Source organism: Crocuta crocuta, unplaced genomic scaffold (genome assembly GCF_008692635.1).
Source record: "Crocuta crocuta isolate KB4526 unplaced genomic scaffold, BGI_CrCroc_1.0 scaffold162, whole genome shotgun sequence".
Taxonomy (NCBI): Eukaryota; Metazoa; Chordata; class Mammalia; order Carnivora; family Hyaenidae; genus Crocuta; species Crocuta crocuta.
In genome coordinates, this window is record NW_027529433.1 from 8,412,633 (window position 1) to 8,429,721 (window position 17,089).

The following is a 17,089-nucleotide window of genomic DNA, read 5'->3' on the forward strand; positions in this document are numbered from 1 at the left end:
CGCCCCCCCTGGGCCTCCCCCTGCCAGCCCAGAGCCTCCCCCTGGAGCCACGCCAGCACGCCACAGGCAGGAAGCACAGGCAGAGTATGGCGAGACCACCGTCAGCAGCTTATTTTGTTCTACTTTCAATTTTAAAAGCTGTGAAAGCTCCAGAGTGGTTTGAACAATTTTATCTGGTCCTTACAACCCTCTTAAGAATGTACATCCAATTTTCATTCCACTTTTCTATCACCTCCTAATCTCCTTCTCTTCTCTCCTCCAGAAACTGCTTATCATGTTTAAGTAAACAAATATAAATAGGATGTTTTGGGGTTTTTTTTTTGACTGGTTGCAAAACTCCAGTGCTTAACAGCACACATTGCATCCTGATCTAATCCCTACTTACACACACCAGGATGTTCCTGAGAGATTGAGGCCAAAGTTGATTTTCCTCTCTTCTGCCAATGTCCTCTGTGTCCTTGGCCTACGCTGGACACACAATAACTGAAGCAAAAGTGCATTTTCTCAGCCTTTCCTTCGGCTGTCTCTAATTTCTTACATGTGGAGAGACTGGGTTTGGATATAATCACTGTTTATTTCCTTAGTACATTTTCTATCTCCTGAAGTGTGCTGCCAAATGTTTAAAAGCTTTATCCTTTGAAGCACAAGTCAACAGAAAAAGATGGGAGCTATACAAAAAGAGAGAGACGCTGCTTTTAAACAAAAGCTGAATGTGGTTTAACTCACACTGAGTTTTTGACTTATACCAAAGCTGGGATGTGAAACTACACTGCCGACAACATTAAAAATACTGGAAAAAAAAAAAAGCAGCAATTTAATGAATCAACACAGCAAAGCAACATTCAACTAGAAAAAGCATTCTGCAGGGTGCCTGGGTGGCTCAGTCGGTTAAGCATCTGACTTCGGCTCAGGTCATGATCTCACAGTTCGTGGGTTCGAGCCCTGCATCGGGCTCTGTGCTGACAGCCAGCTCAGAGCCTGGAGCCTGTCTTCAGATTCTGTGTCTCCCTCTCTCTCTGACCCTCTCCTGCTCACACTGTCTCTATCTCTCAAAAACAAATTTAAAAAAAAAAACATAAAAAAAGAAAAAGCATTCTGCAATGTGGTCTCTATGGTCCTAAAGTTGTGAGATAATAAAGGGGTTACATTCTCTAAATTCTACCTATTTAAAAAAGTCTCAATGAACCATTCCATTTTATTTTTGTTGTTGTTGTTCAAAGGGTATGTGAAATGAAGCTTCAAGAAATGAGTTCATTTTCTCCTATACGCTGATAAGAAATCAGGATGTTACAGCAGTGGCTAAATAATGCAAAGAATTATCCACTATTAAAAATTCACAACTTCTGGATTCTTCATCTATCAACTCTCAGGCAGTGTTGGAATTGACTCCCTAATTTGGAGAAGCTGAGAACCTTCAAAACTTTCCGCTGCTGCTAAGAATATACATAAAGTATAGAAACAAATCTGTGTCAAGTTCTGAAGATCTCTATACTATTGCTTGTTTTATGTTTCTGAAAGATTTTGCTGTCAGTGATTTATTTCACATCCATGTGGCCAGCCATTTGTTTATTCTATTGCGTGCCATCTGTTTTTTGGTAGAGAGGTTTCAAGTTCTTCTCATTCCCTACTTCATATCCCACAGAAAACAATTTATAATAGACATAGATTTAAATCACTTGGATTCATGCAGAGTTGGTAACTTGAGCTGCCTTTCATTTATATTTGGCAAATGCTTTAATGGGATTAGCAAATTGTGTTATTATGAGGCACTTATGGAGACACAACACCTTTTTTTTTTTTTTTTTACAATGACAAATGATGTTAACAGTTTCATTTTGGGGTGTTTAATAGCAGGAGATATTTCACTAACATTACAGGAAATTGCCCTGATAGGCCATAAAGTCCTAACACAAACCCTGTCTGTATCTTTTATTTCTGAGAGCCAATGAGTCTGATTAACAGGATGTGGTAGGCTCTACAGTGAGGAGTAACTTTAGTTTAAAAGTGAGGCAACTTGGTATTTATCATTTAACCCACACATCTGAAAACCCTGTCTGGTTCTTGTACCTTGGTGACGTTCTCCAAGCCCTCCAACCATGTTCCAACTTGTCTAGAAGATGGCCCCAGACTTCACCGCAAAGAAGTTTATACCACAAACTCCAGCTCGTCAGAACAAATTTATTCCCTTTCTAGGGCTCACTTTGATTCACTCTGAAGAAGAGCCAACCATTCAAACAGCTTCTTGTTGAAACAATACAGATGATGTTTAAAGCATTAATTACCATTTTTACAAGACTCCTTGCTGCTTTGGTGGAGCGGCGGTATCTGATGCCAGGACCCAGCGGCTGTCCACAGTTCGTGGGTGACGTCCAAGGGCTGGGAAACGTCCAGGTGGAAGTCTACCTGATTTTCACTAGTCCTTAGCAAATCAGAATTAGATAGATTCTGGGGATACGTGGCATCCTGATGGATACCTGATGGAGTCGATCTGTTGTAAGTGTTAAGTGACATTTGTACTAAAGCTTCATTAACGAAGAATGAATTCTCATGACACAAACTCTCGGATCGATTAAGTTCCATTACCTGTGTAAGAAAATTTTAAAAAGTACAATAATTTCTCCAGCAATTTGTGCAAGTTTCATCAAGTATTTATTTCTAACACCTCTGGCAACCAAGATTTTGATAAGAGTATTATACCTTTGAATCCCTCCTCCCGCCCCCTTTGAATGGGCCAGTACCAAAACTTCAGTTCACTGTGTCTAGCGTATCTTTAAAAACAAAACAAAAGCAAAAAACAAATGAACAAAAAAATCCTAGCAGGCATGCTATCACTTTCATAGAGAGCAGTATTTTCAATTTTGCTAAATAAATTGTTGAAAATATGTGCATGTACAGACGGTATTTGCAATAAATGTAATTCAGCCAACTCAAAGGGAAAATCATACACAACACAGATATTTCTTATAATCTTATCAAGGTTTACAACTTTATGCCCTATCAGTAAAAAGTATGTATGTACACAGAGTGCAGCAAAGTCACTTCCTGGGTCAAGGGGCACTGTCAACCATGAGTAGAAGGGGTATAAATGGAACACCATCTTTAAAAAGGTTGTATATCCTGCCCAGCCACTAATCAGTATACTTGTGTTATTATTAGTGAAATAGGTTTCGAATTTAATATGTCAATGGACAAAACAATAAATTAGAGTAACAGAACAGCACTGTACTTGCTAACTTTGGTACCCAAAGATGCACATTAATAGCTGATTGATGTGCTAAAAGGTCTATCTATATAAAACCCTGAAGCCTAGATCAAGAAAAGGGGTCTTTCAAGTACAGGAAAGGCAGCAGGCTCACAGTGAGCATGCCTTAGGACAAACCTTGCCTTCCTGCAGGACTTGGTGCTATGTTTCTTCCCCTTGGATAAGGGCATCACAGAGTACAATGAGCCCTTGATCCAAACCGGACCTAGGTTTTTCAAACTTTTCTAGTGAGCGCCCAGATTTATATGTCTGTCTCTCTCAAAGTTCCTCGTTTCTGTTTAAAAAAAATTTTTTTTAATGTTTATTCATTTTTGAGAGACACAGTGCGAGCGGGGGAGGGGCAGAGAGAGAGGGGCACCGAGTCTGAAGCAGGCTCCAGGCTCTGAGCTGTTGGGGCAGACGCCGAGGCGGGACTCCAACCCACCAACCCCAACTGTGAGACCCTGGCCCGAGCTGAAGTCGGACGCTTAACCGACGGGGACACCCAGGCACCACGTTCCTCATTTCTGCTACCTGTATATTAATTCCTGCTAACTTTTTTTTTTTTAATATTTTTTAATTTATTTCTAGGAGAGAGAGAGAGAGAGAGAGAGAGAGAGAGAGAGAGAGCGTGAGCAGGGGAGGGTCAGAGAGAGAGGGAGTCACAGACTGAAACAGGCTCCAGGCTCCGAGCTGGCAGTCAGAACAGAGCCCGACGCGGGGCTCGAACCCACGAACCGCGAGATCAGGACCTAAGCGAAACTCGGACGCTCAACCGACTAAGCCACCCAGGCGCCCCTAATTCCTGCGAACTCTTAACCCCGCAGCTAAAAGGCGGTCACCGGAGGGGGTCAAAGTCGCAGGACTGACCACGACTAACCCTGTCTTGGAGAAGCTGCCTCACGCCCCAGTTCCACGGGCACGGGAGATGCGTACCTCTGTGCTTCCCGGAGAAAACGCTGCGGGAAGGCTACTCTGGCGGCTGTGTTTCCAGCCACACAGCAGGCTCTGCTGGGCCCGCATCCTCTCTCGCTCCCTCTCCACCAGGCGCTGACCCTCCCTCAGCCGCTCCAGGTTCTGCTGATACTCCTGGAGCTGCTGGTCCAGCTCCCCGCGGCTCCTCAGCAGCAGCGCCTCCTGGGCCCGGCACTCCCTCTCGCGCTCGCGCAGCCGGCTGGCCGTGGCCTCCTGCTCCCGCTGCTGCTGGTCGCACCTGCGCTGCCAGCGCCGCTGGTCCTGCTGGAACTGGTGCTGGAGCCTGTGGATGTTGGCCAGCTCCTCCCGCTGCTTCTCCAGGTCCGGAAAGAGCGGGCCCCCTCGAAAAGCCGGGCCCTGGGCGAGGCTCTCCTGCTGCTGGAGAGCCAGCCTGTGCACTTGGATGTGGCTATCCTGGATGGTCAAGGCCGCCTGTCAGAGCGGGAGAGAGGAAACGGTCACGGCTTCCACGGGCTGGCGCTTTGGGTGGGAACTACCTCCAAACACACAAGGCACGGCCCAATTATTTCCTCTTCATGTCTCTGCCCTTTTTCTAAGTTATCTTCAAAGACTGACCTTGGCATTACAAATATTCCCGTTTGGGAACTGATAAACCAAAGGGAAAAAAAAAAAAGCAATACTTACCCCTTCCGTTGGAAATGCGGTTTGTTGCTGGCTATTTGGTAATATTTAAGCAAGGCTTTTGAATAAGAATTCAGTACGTAAATTCACAAGACTGCATTCCTGCTCTATGTCTCATTCTCTGAGGTCTCTCCGCTCAATAATTCATGAGAATTTAAGATTCTATATAAACCTGGTAGTATCCTTTGAGTCCCAACCCAGAAATAACTTACGCTACACTACATACATGAAAACACAAAAATAAAAGTCAACCACTTGGAGACTTTTGGAAAATAATCTTTTTATAATATAATGCCCGAGAACAGCCATTAATTTCGTATTTAGGAGATACGTAAGTGCCCAAGCTAACTCATTACTGTGATTTCTTTGTATTATAGCAGGAAGGTCATACATAAAGTCCTAACCTGAAATTCATTTGTTTAATAGATTGCTAACAGGAGGCTGGAATGATTAAGGGAACATAGATACTCTAAAGCCCAGAGGACATTACCAACCAGATTAAAAAAACATTTGGAGTTACAGTATCTGCCTATGAAAAGTTTGGCAGCATAACAGGAAATAATTGCCAAGATTTGGAAGGATTCCACAAAAGCAAAAAAAAAAAAAAAAATCTCAGTGAATGCCCTTGGAAGTTTTTAATTTTAAAAGTTCCCACTTAAAGCACAAAGAAGCACAAAAGGGACAAATTGAAAATGGCCACATACTGGGTATGTATGTGTGTTTTGACTTGTTATGAGAAATTATTACTCTCCTAGGGATAAATTCACGTTTTTCTTTCCTAAGAATTCTTAAAACTGTCCATGTAACAGATGCCGGTAAGATGGGGATTTGACTAGTAGTTCTTTGTTAGATCAACAATTCCCTGTACTTTTGAAGGTTAAAGAACTCAAGTAATTTTTAAATTGGTACTTGTCTTGGAGTAAGTTTTAAAAGTGTGTTTGCTGGGGCCTTTTGAAACAAAATTCATGTTTTTAAATGTGAAAACTTATTTTAAAAATTCCAAAATTCACATGAATATTTGATTAAGATCTTTCGGAAGTTATTAAAAAGACAACAAGGATTATCATTGGGATTAGGTACTATTTACTTTATCTTTAAATATGAAATAATTAGCACATAAAAAATAAACCATTCAGGTTTCGGCTAACTTGGTTCGAGTAAACTGTAGACTGTAGATTTATTAATTCTAATAAATTTCAAGGGCATCAGTAGAGCAAAATAAACAAAACTCTAGTATTTTATATGCCCAAACTACCATAGGAAAAGACAGTGCTCATGAAAAGTTTACACTAGGCTAGTTAAGTGCTAACATGTGAAGCATTCTTCATGTCTACTTAGCATTTGAGATGAGACCACTCTCTTCTCTAGCATAGAGGTGGAATGTGAAGACTGGATGTTCATTTTCACAAGTATAGTTGACACTTGTACTTAACAAAGAGAACAGTACTTGCTTTTCAAATTTTGGAAAATTCCCAATTTGCTCTCTCAACTTTTGTCTTCTCCCTTCACCTTCTCCATGCCTTATCTCCGACTCTGCTCTCCTAATATAGGGGTCAAATTTCATTTTCATCTGATTTGAAAATGCTCATGTAAAAATTTAATCATGCAGAAGAGATTTAGCTTCAAAGAGATGAATACTCCATGAATAAATCTTTCAGAGCCCACATCCTCAGACCAGCTCAAAAGCTGAGGTTAAGAGAGTCCACTGTAGAATTTGATACCTCCTTTCAATCTAAGGTGGTGCAAAAATCAGGTCATTTAGGTCAGCTTTTCTGGGCCTTGAACCCACACAGGGTTGCATGCAAGGCTGGAAAGAAGAGTGATGACCTGTGAGTGTCTTCATCAGGCAACATAAGCTGAGATACCCAATGTTTTCAGCTTCCAAAAGTTAATAAACTATACTCAAACCATGTCCATTTCCCAGTTAACATGTAAAAGCAGGAACATTTGTTTTACATGAAAAATCAACTCTAAGAACATCTATCCCAAACCAGTACATTTAATGTCAGACACCAAAGGTATTCCCACTAGATCATGAACAAGACAAGGATGCTTGCTACTGACAGTTATTTAATACATTTCCAGAAGACAAAGTATGAGCCAAGAAAATAAAATTGATGTAAGTATTAAAGAATAACTATAATATCTTTACTTTCAAATTTTAACTTTCTATCTGGAATATTATAAAGAATAGAACTGTTATAACAAAAACATCTTCCTTTTATAAAATAAGAGATGACTAATAGCATTTTCCCCAAGAAGAGGATACTAATGAACATAAAAGTGACAATTCTACCCAGTTTCATTCATCAACAGGAAATTTTAATTTATCAGTCCTAGTACGAGGGCAAGAAACTTTCCAGAGTGAGTCAAGTCTCTTATGAAAGAATATATAGATAAGTGTAGAAAATATTAAAAGGAGACCATCACTGTAATATATTCAAATATAATCCAAAATTTTAATTATTAAGATAGTACTACCAGAGCAATACATACATCATCAATAAGACATGAAAGAAAGAAGTCTTGATGCAGTCAAAGTATATATAAGAAAACATCAAATGTAGCATAACTTCACACTTTTTTCTGGTGAAAACTTAAAGTCATACTGAACTTTTTTTTGAGAGAGAGAGAAAGAGGGGACACAAGTGAGTGAAGGGCAGAGAGAGAGAGAGAGAGAGAGAGAGAGAGAGAGAGAGAGAATATCCCATAAGGGGCAGTGAGAAAGAAGGAAGGGAGGCTCACCCAGGGCTCATGTTTTTACCTGAAGTGGGGCTCATGTTCACCTGATGTGGGACTCCAGCTGACAAACTGTGAGACTGTGACCTGAGCTGAAGTCAGATGCTTAGTGATTGAGCCACCCTGGCGCCCAACTTTATTTTCTATTAATATTCAACAGGTAAATGATATGAAGTATGAATGGCTACTAAACCAGTGGTGGGGTGTGTTTAGTTTCAACAGTAATCAAGGAAATGAAATTAAGATCATCAGATACCTTGCCCCATTTTTAAACTGAGGAGGAGAGACAGGGGTGTTGATTGGTTTGATTATTTGGGTAATACCTATTAAAAACCTAAAAAAAAAAGATTATTCTAGCCATTTACCCTAAAGAAGCACTCAGCTATGTTAAGAGATTAATATACAAGAGTATCTAACTACAGAAGTATAGCTATGAAGAATTGGACATATTCTGGGGCACTTGAGTGGCTCAGTTGGTTAAGCACTGGACTCTTCATTTCGGCTCTGGTCATGCTGTGACAGTTCATGGAACCTGCTTGGGATTGTCTCTGCACTGACAGTGTGGAACCTGCTTGGGATTGTCTCTCTCCCCCTCTCTCTGCCCTTCTCCTACTCACCTTGTATCCCTCTCTCCCTCAAAATAATAAATTTTAAAAATAATAGTAAAAAGAACTAGACAAATTCCATAGACTTGAATATTATACAACCACTAGATACTGTGCTATAGGATAAGAGCCGAACACACAGCAAGGTATATGTTATGGAAGAATATGTATAAAATTATTTTTAATTTTTTTTAATGTTTTATTTATTTCTGAGAGAGAGAGACAGCATGAGCAGGGGAGGATCAGAGAGAGAGGGAGACACAGAATCTGAATCAGGCTCCAGGCTTCAAGCTAGCTGTCAGCACAGAGCCCAACACAGGGCTTGAACCCATGAACTGTGAGATCATGACCTGAGCCGAAGTTGGACGCTTAACCAACTGAGCCACCCAGACACCCTGTATAAAATTATTTTTGAAAACTAGAGGGATATACACCAATGTAACAATGGTAATTCTCTCTATAGAATCACAAGTCATTTTACTTACATCCTCAAATGTTTCTTCAAATTTATATATGACCCTAACATTGCTTTCATATCATTAAAATGCTTTTTATCATAAAATGAGCAATTGGATGTACTTGGCCTTTCTTGTGCATGACTTCAGGGATCATCCAACCCTGTAATACTCAGGGCAAGCACCATCTTTTGTGCCTATATTTCCTTGAAAGACAGTGAGCCATTCGATGATAGGCCCTGCAGTTCATCTGCCTTTGTTTGCTCAGCCCTCAGCCTAGTGCCCAGCAGAGAGAGGGTGCTCAGTAAATGTTGGGTGGATGAACAAACTACAGAATGAAGGAGCACATGAATTATTTAAGCACTCAAAAGGCCCAAGTCCACGTGTGGAAGTGAAAAAAGTTTAGGTGTGAATTTAAGTTTTCACCAGAAAATGTGAGCTCATGCTACATTCACCTAAGAGCTTCGCTGTGAGCTTCAAGCCAGACCACAGTCATCAATATGTTTTAAAGATATGAACTCTTGCATGGTTTCAGAGAAGAATGTTATAAAAAGTAGTGGCGTTGCTTTGTGATTACAAAACCAGGTGAAGCTTAATGCAACGAGTGGAATTACACTTCGGGAACTGGCATTCTTTTAAGATCATTGACTACCTCTCCTATGGTCTAATTTTTAATGTCTGGGAGTCATCAAATAAAATGAATTGCATTAAGAGAAACATTCACAAGGTCAAAGAATAGAGGAACACAGTTACCTGAAGGCTATATAAGAGCCGGGTTAAATTCTGTATCGCTTGTATAATCTGCAAAATAAGATGGTGAAAGTCAAATTCTTGAAAAAGCATTCATTGTCCAAAAATAGAGGATGAGGATGTATTTCATGTATGTATAGCTCACCTCTGCCTGGGACGAACCTGGGAAACTTCTATATTCCACCTAAAATATGTAAAGAATACGAAAATGAAATCGCACTACTTTTGAAAAGCCACACTCAGTGCTCCAAAATGTAGGACCTCAGGTAAATCACTTCACTCCCTCAAAAGTCTTTTATGGCGACCCTCTTTTCTTGCCAGAAATCAAAGCCTACAGAGTTAAACAACCACTTGATAAGAGCCCCATCTGTGCGAACCCCGTATGTGAGATACATGGGAATTTTTTTACCCACACATCTCTTTAAACAACAAGGGATGACAGTAAGGAAGGTCTGTACTCTCTCCGTAAGTGGCATTTACCTTGTGGACACCACACTGTCAGGTGAGCTCTCTGGGCCCAGGTGGAAGGCAGCCCTCGGGCATTCTGGAGGCCAGATTTGGAAGCTAGTGAACATCACGCCTGACTTCTAGCTCCCTGTATCCATGTTTAAGATTTGCAAAGCCAAAGCAGCCAGTGGTTGGGAGAGGAAATCAGACTCAGAGGTGGCCCTAGGGTAAGCACCTAGCTGGCCTGCTCCAGATCCTACTGTGAGTTCACTGGAACCGTCTGGGATTGCGTGAATAAACACGCTAACAGAAGAGGCCATGAGTGAGGCTGGAGGCCATCTGCTCCTGGGGAATGGGTTCTAGGTCTCATTCTTTGTCTCTCTAATGCACACATTAGAGACACATGTAGGTAGTGAGGATTTCCAGTTTCCAGAATTGAATGGAACAAATGTCTATTCATTTATTGTCCGTCTTCTTTCACTAGGATGTAAGCCAACAAGTAGCAGGAGTTCTTATGTGTGTTCAGTGCTCTATCTGCAAATTTAACAATGATGCCTGGTATCTAATGGACATTCACACTCTGTTCTATAAATAAATATTGAGCACCCACTATGTACTCTACTTTTTATGAGAGATCATCAGATCCCATGCCCTCCTACAGCCTATGTTGTACACTGCTTGCTCTTATCTGAACAGCTTTAAATTGAAACCACCAGGAACAGTCAGCCATGGTAATGTTCTCAGGTAACTTTGGACTTGTGAAATTCAATTAGTTCTAGCGAGAGAAACTTTGATGAGATAGCCAGATATCTTTCTCCCCCTTAACCCCCTCGCCACTCTTCCCCCATCCTGGTCAAAAAAGATTGCATTACTAAGCAGAACCTCTAATACAAGAAGGATAAGGGAGGGAAAGGGACATGAAGTTTAGAGTTATTAGACCTGTACCCAAGTCCCCTCCATGCCTGTAACTGGGCTAAAAAATCCCATTGTCTAGTGAGTTCTAGAGTTCTCTCTGCTCTTGTGGTCCTGTTCTTGCTGCACAGTCCGTTGCCTTTGTAATAAGAAAATCGTATGGTGTAGAATTTTTATACTCTATAAAAATTAGAAACATAGAAATGAGTTGGATTATGCTCCATGTGGTTACTTATTCCCAAGAACCACGAAGTTGGAAAGGACAGAAATGTTCAATGTCATATTTTTCACGGAGTCGGTCCACCACCTTGTGGTCAATGTACAAAGCTGCAGCTGGTGAGTTACACACAGGACGCTTTGCCATTTGCAGCACCGGTTTGTAAAATCATTTCCAGACAATTTTTTTTTAAAACCTTACCTTATTAAGGAAGCTAACTACAACATATCCATTACACCCTTTCTTCATAAGTCTGATTTCAGGTGATCCTGCCCTATTCGCCAGTTCATTTCCTCAAATGCCTTATGAAAATTCTTCCAGATAGGTTCATCCAACGAGGACCCTCACGCCTCACTTCACTTACCTGTGACTGAATTATGGAAGGAAAAAAGTCACCACAGTGTCCATTCAAGAAAAAAACTATACCTAGCTAACCAGCACTCCTACCCTCCCTCTCTGCCACTAGGACAAAAGCAGTTGGAAACTACGGACTGAAAAGTGAAGTCCACACTGAAAAGGAAGAAATGTAGGAACATTTTAAGAAAAAATAAGTCAGAAAGCTTACAGTCAGTGAAGTAAAACACTGCATTCCTTTTTTTTTATGTTGGCCTATGAAGTTCTTTAAAAAAAAAAATACACACACACACTAAATCACAGTCATATTTTCTATGGATTTTTAAAAATCTTTGGACTTAAAGTCTCAGTCATATATAATATTTGCAAAATTAGAGAATATGTAAAGAATTACATAAACATACGACATGTGTCATTTTTCCACATTAGCACATACTGGGACCTGGTCATGTGCCTAATCTGAAATTAGATAAAACTGAAACTTTCGAGCCTTGGCCAACCCTGGAGAGGCCACCCAGCACCTCCCAGAATCATATTCTTATTCCCTATTTCTGACATCCCAGGATCGTGTGAAGTGAAGAGGAAGTTTCATGCATTTAGTTTTTCAGAGTGGCATATAACCTACATGTCAACTATGTCAAAAAAAAAAAAAAAAAAAAAGGGTTTTTAAAAGCCCAAGAAAAAAAAAAAAAAAAAAAAAAAAGGTGAGGCTGATTAGAAGTCTCACAAAAAAAAGTAGTGACAACGTGGGCGGAGACAGGAAGACAATCGGAAATGAGAGGAAGGTAACAGAAAGTGCAAGCAGCAACAGTATTTCACGTCACAATTCTTTCTGGCGCTTTAGCGTCACTTGGTTGCCTACAGACCCCGACGGATGCCAGGGGCACCTCTCAGCCGAGAGTTGCCAAGTGTAGCCAGTGAAAAGCTAGAGGTTTGCAGGGCAGAGAGCAGAAGGGAGGAGACCAGAAGTAAGAGTGCGCAGACACACAAACATTCGAGTTTCAAAACCGTTTAATAACTTTCCAATCGTTTCTTGTTTACACCTCCATGAACAGGCACAGCGAGAACATTTTAAGAAGATTTAAGTTAGAAAGCTTAAATAGGAGTGCTGAAACGGAGAACAATGCAGAAGAAGGCTTTCATACCACTCACTGCCATGGACAGACCAGGGACCTGTGGTTATTTTATTACACAAAGTAACGCGTGCCATTTACTAACGAATCAGTTCACAATACCTTCTCCCCTGCATCAGAGACCGCCGGGTCGCTTCCCACACCCTGGGTCCCGGGATCCACATCCCAACAGCCTCTTCCTGCTGTCCTTTCTGTGACTAGTGCTGGAAGCACACCATCGAGACAGAAACAAAAAGGACATCATCAAACGGCAGGCAGCGCACCGGGTTCTTTTGCACGCAGCTGACACGCATTTCCAAATAAGGAACCCCAAATCCCACATATCTCATGCTCTCATACAAGGTGCTGAAACAGTGCAAAGCACGGTGTCCCTGCCCCTGGGGGAGCTTACACGCTAATAGATACCAAACTGACAAACGGCGGCAATTATCACCCGTCTTTTAATTTCTCTTTCTCGCAGAGAGGTGCTCATATGAGGTTGGTGATACGGAGAGGGGTATGTTCTACAGCTCACTTTCACTTACTAGGATAAAGCCGCTGGGGAGAAGGAAATTGAAAACAGGCACGGGAGAAGAAAAAGCAAGGGCTGGCAGACCCAGGTCTAAGGAGACACCTCAGTGAAAGTTTCCTCTGTGGCCAGTGTCAGGACAGCAGACCATAGAGGCTGAGAGGGAGTAATCCAACAATAGGAGTGAAACATCTTTCTGAGTAGCGTGAAGATGGCGAATACTTTATGAGCTCACAGTCCTACAAAAAGGAAGCTGTCCCTATCTCCAAATATCTCTTAATAAACAATTTCCAAGTGGCTTCTTCTCACGATACTTGCTGATAATCTGAAATTCATTAACAGTTGCTAATACTGTGTATTTAACCTATGAAACACAGAAATATTCCTAGTCCAAACTATTGTTAAGTACTAACCACGGATTTGACTCCATCTATTTGATCTCTGCTGGTACAATTTGATTTCTTTACCCATTTGAACTCAGTTAAAACTTAGACTATGCTCACCTTACACTGATTTAAACTAGACATTCCAAAGCACTGTCACATACACCGTTTCATTGGAACCATGTCCAATCAGGGCCCTAGTGAAATATTCACTTTGTGACACTGTTTATCACACAGCGCCATCGTGAAACTTTGACTAAGGAAATGCTTTTTGCTCCTTCTCTGAAAGCAAATCCCCAGGACCCTAAAGGCCACTTGGATTACAAGCAATTTTTTGTGTAAGCTGAAACTGCTTCAAATTAAATCAGCTAAAACTTAAGTTCATTTTGCCCAAGCCGGTCAATGCTTTTCACTTATAGTAAAGGGACATTCTATAAAAATTTTTCCACCACTCAAAAACTGGTTCCCCTACATGGTATTATTCTTACTTCTTAGACAGATACCCAAGAAATTACCAAAGAATTGGCCATTCTCTCACTCTTCCTCCTCCCCACCCCCTACAAATAAGGACCCTCAGTGGGCAAAGAACCTCCTGGTGAGCCAAATTATCAGGTCCCTCTGTTCTTTACTCAATTTCAGATCTCCAGAATTTTTTAAGGAGTCGATTATATTCACCCATCTTATTAGGTATATTGAGGACGAAAAATAGAAGGCCTTGCTTGATGTGTGACCTCAGATTGGCATGGGCCTGACTTAGAAGGACCCAGTCCTCAGACTTAAACAAAGAACTGACCCAGTCAGCTATAGGCCCTCATTTAGAAATAGTATTTTGCCCTTACCCACCTTATGAAGAGAATCTAAGACTTAGAGCACCCTCTTCCAGCCCACAAGTGACCAGGTCTTTGGGGGTACAGGGCCCTATAAGCCTGCCCCTGCCTACATGGATCCTGGTATCAGGGCACAGCAAAGTCTCTCAATGGTTTTGACAGATGTCATAGGTGTCCCTGGGCACTCTCCCAAATCCTGGGAGATACAGGTACACACAGGGAGAACCTTCATTGCCTGGTCTCGAGGAAGGGAAGGCGCGTTGCTGCAAGGAGCCTCTCCAGCTGGCCCTGGGGTGAGGCTGAGAGCAGCAGAGCCCTCCAGGTATTTTTAGATGGAACTCCCTCAATAGCATAAGGAGTTTTTTCTTTTAAAAGGAAATCACCCAGGGCAGTACAACTCCCTTGATGAATCTGGGCTGTGTGAAAATGAAAAACATATGTGCACTTTCTGAAAATAGAAATGCGGGATGGGATAAAGCAAAATTTGAGGGAGTAAAATCATTATTAGTGATTTGAAAAAAGGACAGAATTTTAAAACTGTACTGCGTCCATGTATCTTGGTCAACCATGGGATGTTGATAAAGAAATTCCAAGACAATTTAATCCTTTGTCTCTACCTACTAAAGTCATTTTATCTTGTGCATAATAAGGCCCGGCGGAAGTAAGGTTTTTATCACGCAAATACAATGAAAACTAAACCCTTTAGGCTCTTCTCTCCGAACCCTGTAGGGAAGTAAATATTCAGCTTCTGTATATAACATCATGAGATTCTGAGAAATCACCCAATTCTCTACGTGCTGTTTTTCTGTATTTAAAATATATGAAACAGTGCTTTGTTTATAAATGGATTCTGATCTGAACCAAAGCATATGATGACACAGATCAAGAATTTTTTTTTTGGCACTTCTGCCTTTAACCACATCACCAAACCGTGTGTCTACGGAAATGTGTTAGAGCCTAGCTTTCTGGCTTATGATTGCTCAGGTGATGATGCCTACATGAGGTTAAGTTAAAGGGCTTGTTTTCTCGTGAACTGCAGAGACCCATTCTCAAAAACCCACAAGTTTAAAAGTTCTTTCCAAACCATATTCCAAATTGTATTCAGTAAGTCAAACCAAAAATGGCGCAGGGTCAGGTTTGGGGAAGGTACAAAGCTTGCCTCGGTATGAGAGCAAAAGAACCCACCAACTATTCTTGAAACCCTTGTCCGAGAACGCCAGTGCCATTATCGTAGGTAAAGTGGGCTAGCATATTTATTCTCAGGTTTTCTCGGATTTAAAAAAATACATCGAGTCTCCTCCAAATAGGGACAGAGTCGTTGCCTTCATTTCCTAGGACCACTATATGCTCCAGAGACTGGGCTCAGGCTCACAGCAAAGGCCTGTGCTTTCACTTACAAGCTGTAGAAGGTCCTGGCACGTCGGGAGGACTCAGCCGATCTGTCAAGGCCGATTCTCCGCAACCTTCCTCGGATGACTGGCACGCATCGCCTGTCTGTGAGGCCTTCACTGCAACTTGTAGGCTCTCCGCTAAGAGGAAGAATGAATACAAAATTTAGAAACCAAATATATGTGGTTTAATCTAGACCAAGGGTTGGCAACTCTATTTGGTCCGTGTCTGTTTATATATGGCCCAGGAGCTAAAAATGGTTTTTATATTTCAAAGAGTTGCTAAAATACACAATACACACACACACGTGCACAAAAAAGAATGTGTCCCAGAAACTGTAAGTGGCCTGCAAAGCCTAAAATATTTACTATCTGGCTCTTTACAGATAAAAGTTTGCCAACCTGCAACCTATACCAATCCTTTTAGCATCATTTTATGATAGAGAATGAATAAAAAGATGCACTATATAAAAAAAAAATCTCAAATTTAACTTTCAGTACATTAGTATGCCGAAAAACTTTGTGTAATTCATTTAATTCAACTATGATTTCAGGCGTAAAGATTTTAAAACTTACTCTTCAGAGATACTAGCTATTCTTCAAAAGAGAATTTCCCCAACTGTACCTTAAAAAATCTGGATTCCCCATCTTTACCCAGATCTACTAGGTCAGATTCTTCAAGGCAAAAGACAAAGAATTGGCATTAAAAAAATTTTTTTTAATGTTTATTTTATTTTTGAGGCAGAGTGAGAGCAAGGGAGGGTCAGAGAGGTAAACACAGAATCTGAAACAGGCTCCAGGCTCTGAGCTGTCATCACAGAGCCCGACGCGGGGCCGAACCCATGAACCACGAGATCATGACCTGAGCCGACATTGGACTCCTAACCGACTAAGCCACCGAGACACCCTAAGAATTGGCATTTTAAACAAGCACAAAAGGCTACCCTTAGGATCTGGTAAGACTGGGAAACACTACTCCAAGAAAGTGAGGTTTTTATTTACACTATATGCCTTCAACTAGCATGTGAATGGTATAATTTTGAGGCCCCTCCAAATATGTCTAAAACACTGTGTCCATTGTTTGAATTTAGCAAATCCTCATTGAGTACCTACTCTGTTCTAGGGGTCCTGGGCATCTGATCACTAATTAGCAGAGTTTGCAGACCGGATGAGGAAAGGGACATATATAAGTAACTATATACAACATAGCATGTGATCAGTACTGAGTTCTATCATCCAGTTTATTAGAGTACCATAAAATGCCCCAGGAGTGCCCAAGAGCAGAACAGTTGCATTAGCCAGTGGAATTAGGAAAAAGTTCTCAAAGGAAATGACAAACGAGTAGATAGAATCTTGAAGGATGAATGGGATTCAAGAGGTAGAGACAGAAGAGGAGAAAGAGAAGAAAAGCCATCCAGTAGAGAAACCACTTAGGGATACCATTCAAGGTGCCTTACTGAACTGTTTTATATTCTTTCCCCAGAGATAAAGACCTCACCCTGATTAAGAATTC

At 41.2% G+C, this 17,089-nt stretch overlaps 1 protein-coding gene across 3 annotated transcripts in view; it reads right to left on the reverse strand.

Annotated features, from left to right (window-relative positions):
- Positions 1 to 17,089, reverse strand: part of ARHGEF28 (Rho guanine nucleotide exchange factor 28) — a 285,499-nt gene that overhangs the window by 30,378 nt on the left and 238,032 nt on the right. Inside the window, exons 30-35 of one of the 3 annotated variants that reach the window (XM_077759946.1) lie at positions 15,586 to 15,717; positions 12,573 to 12,673; positions 9,553 to 9,591; positions 9,411 to 9,458; positions 4,178 to 4,648; positions 2,283 to 2,583 (exon numbers count right to left, since the gene is read on the reverse strand). In XM_077759946.1, coding sequence (XP_077616072.1) covers positions 2,283 to 2,583; positions 4,178 to 4,648; positions 9,411 to 9,458; positions 9,553 to 9,591; positions 12,573 to 12,673; positions 15,586 to 15,717 — 1,092 coding nt within the window. Of the gene's footprint in view, positions 1 to 2,158; positions 2,584 to 4,177; positions 4,649 to 9,410; positions 9,459 to 9,552; positions 9,592 to 12,572; positions 12,674 to 15,585; positions 15,718 to 17,089 lie in introns of those variants that run through there. The other 2 variants (XM_077759947.1, XM_077759948.1) reach the window with 2 other exon arrangements.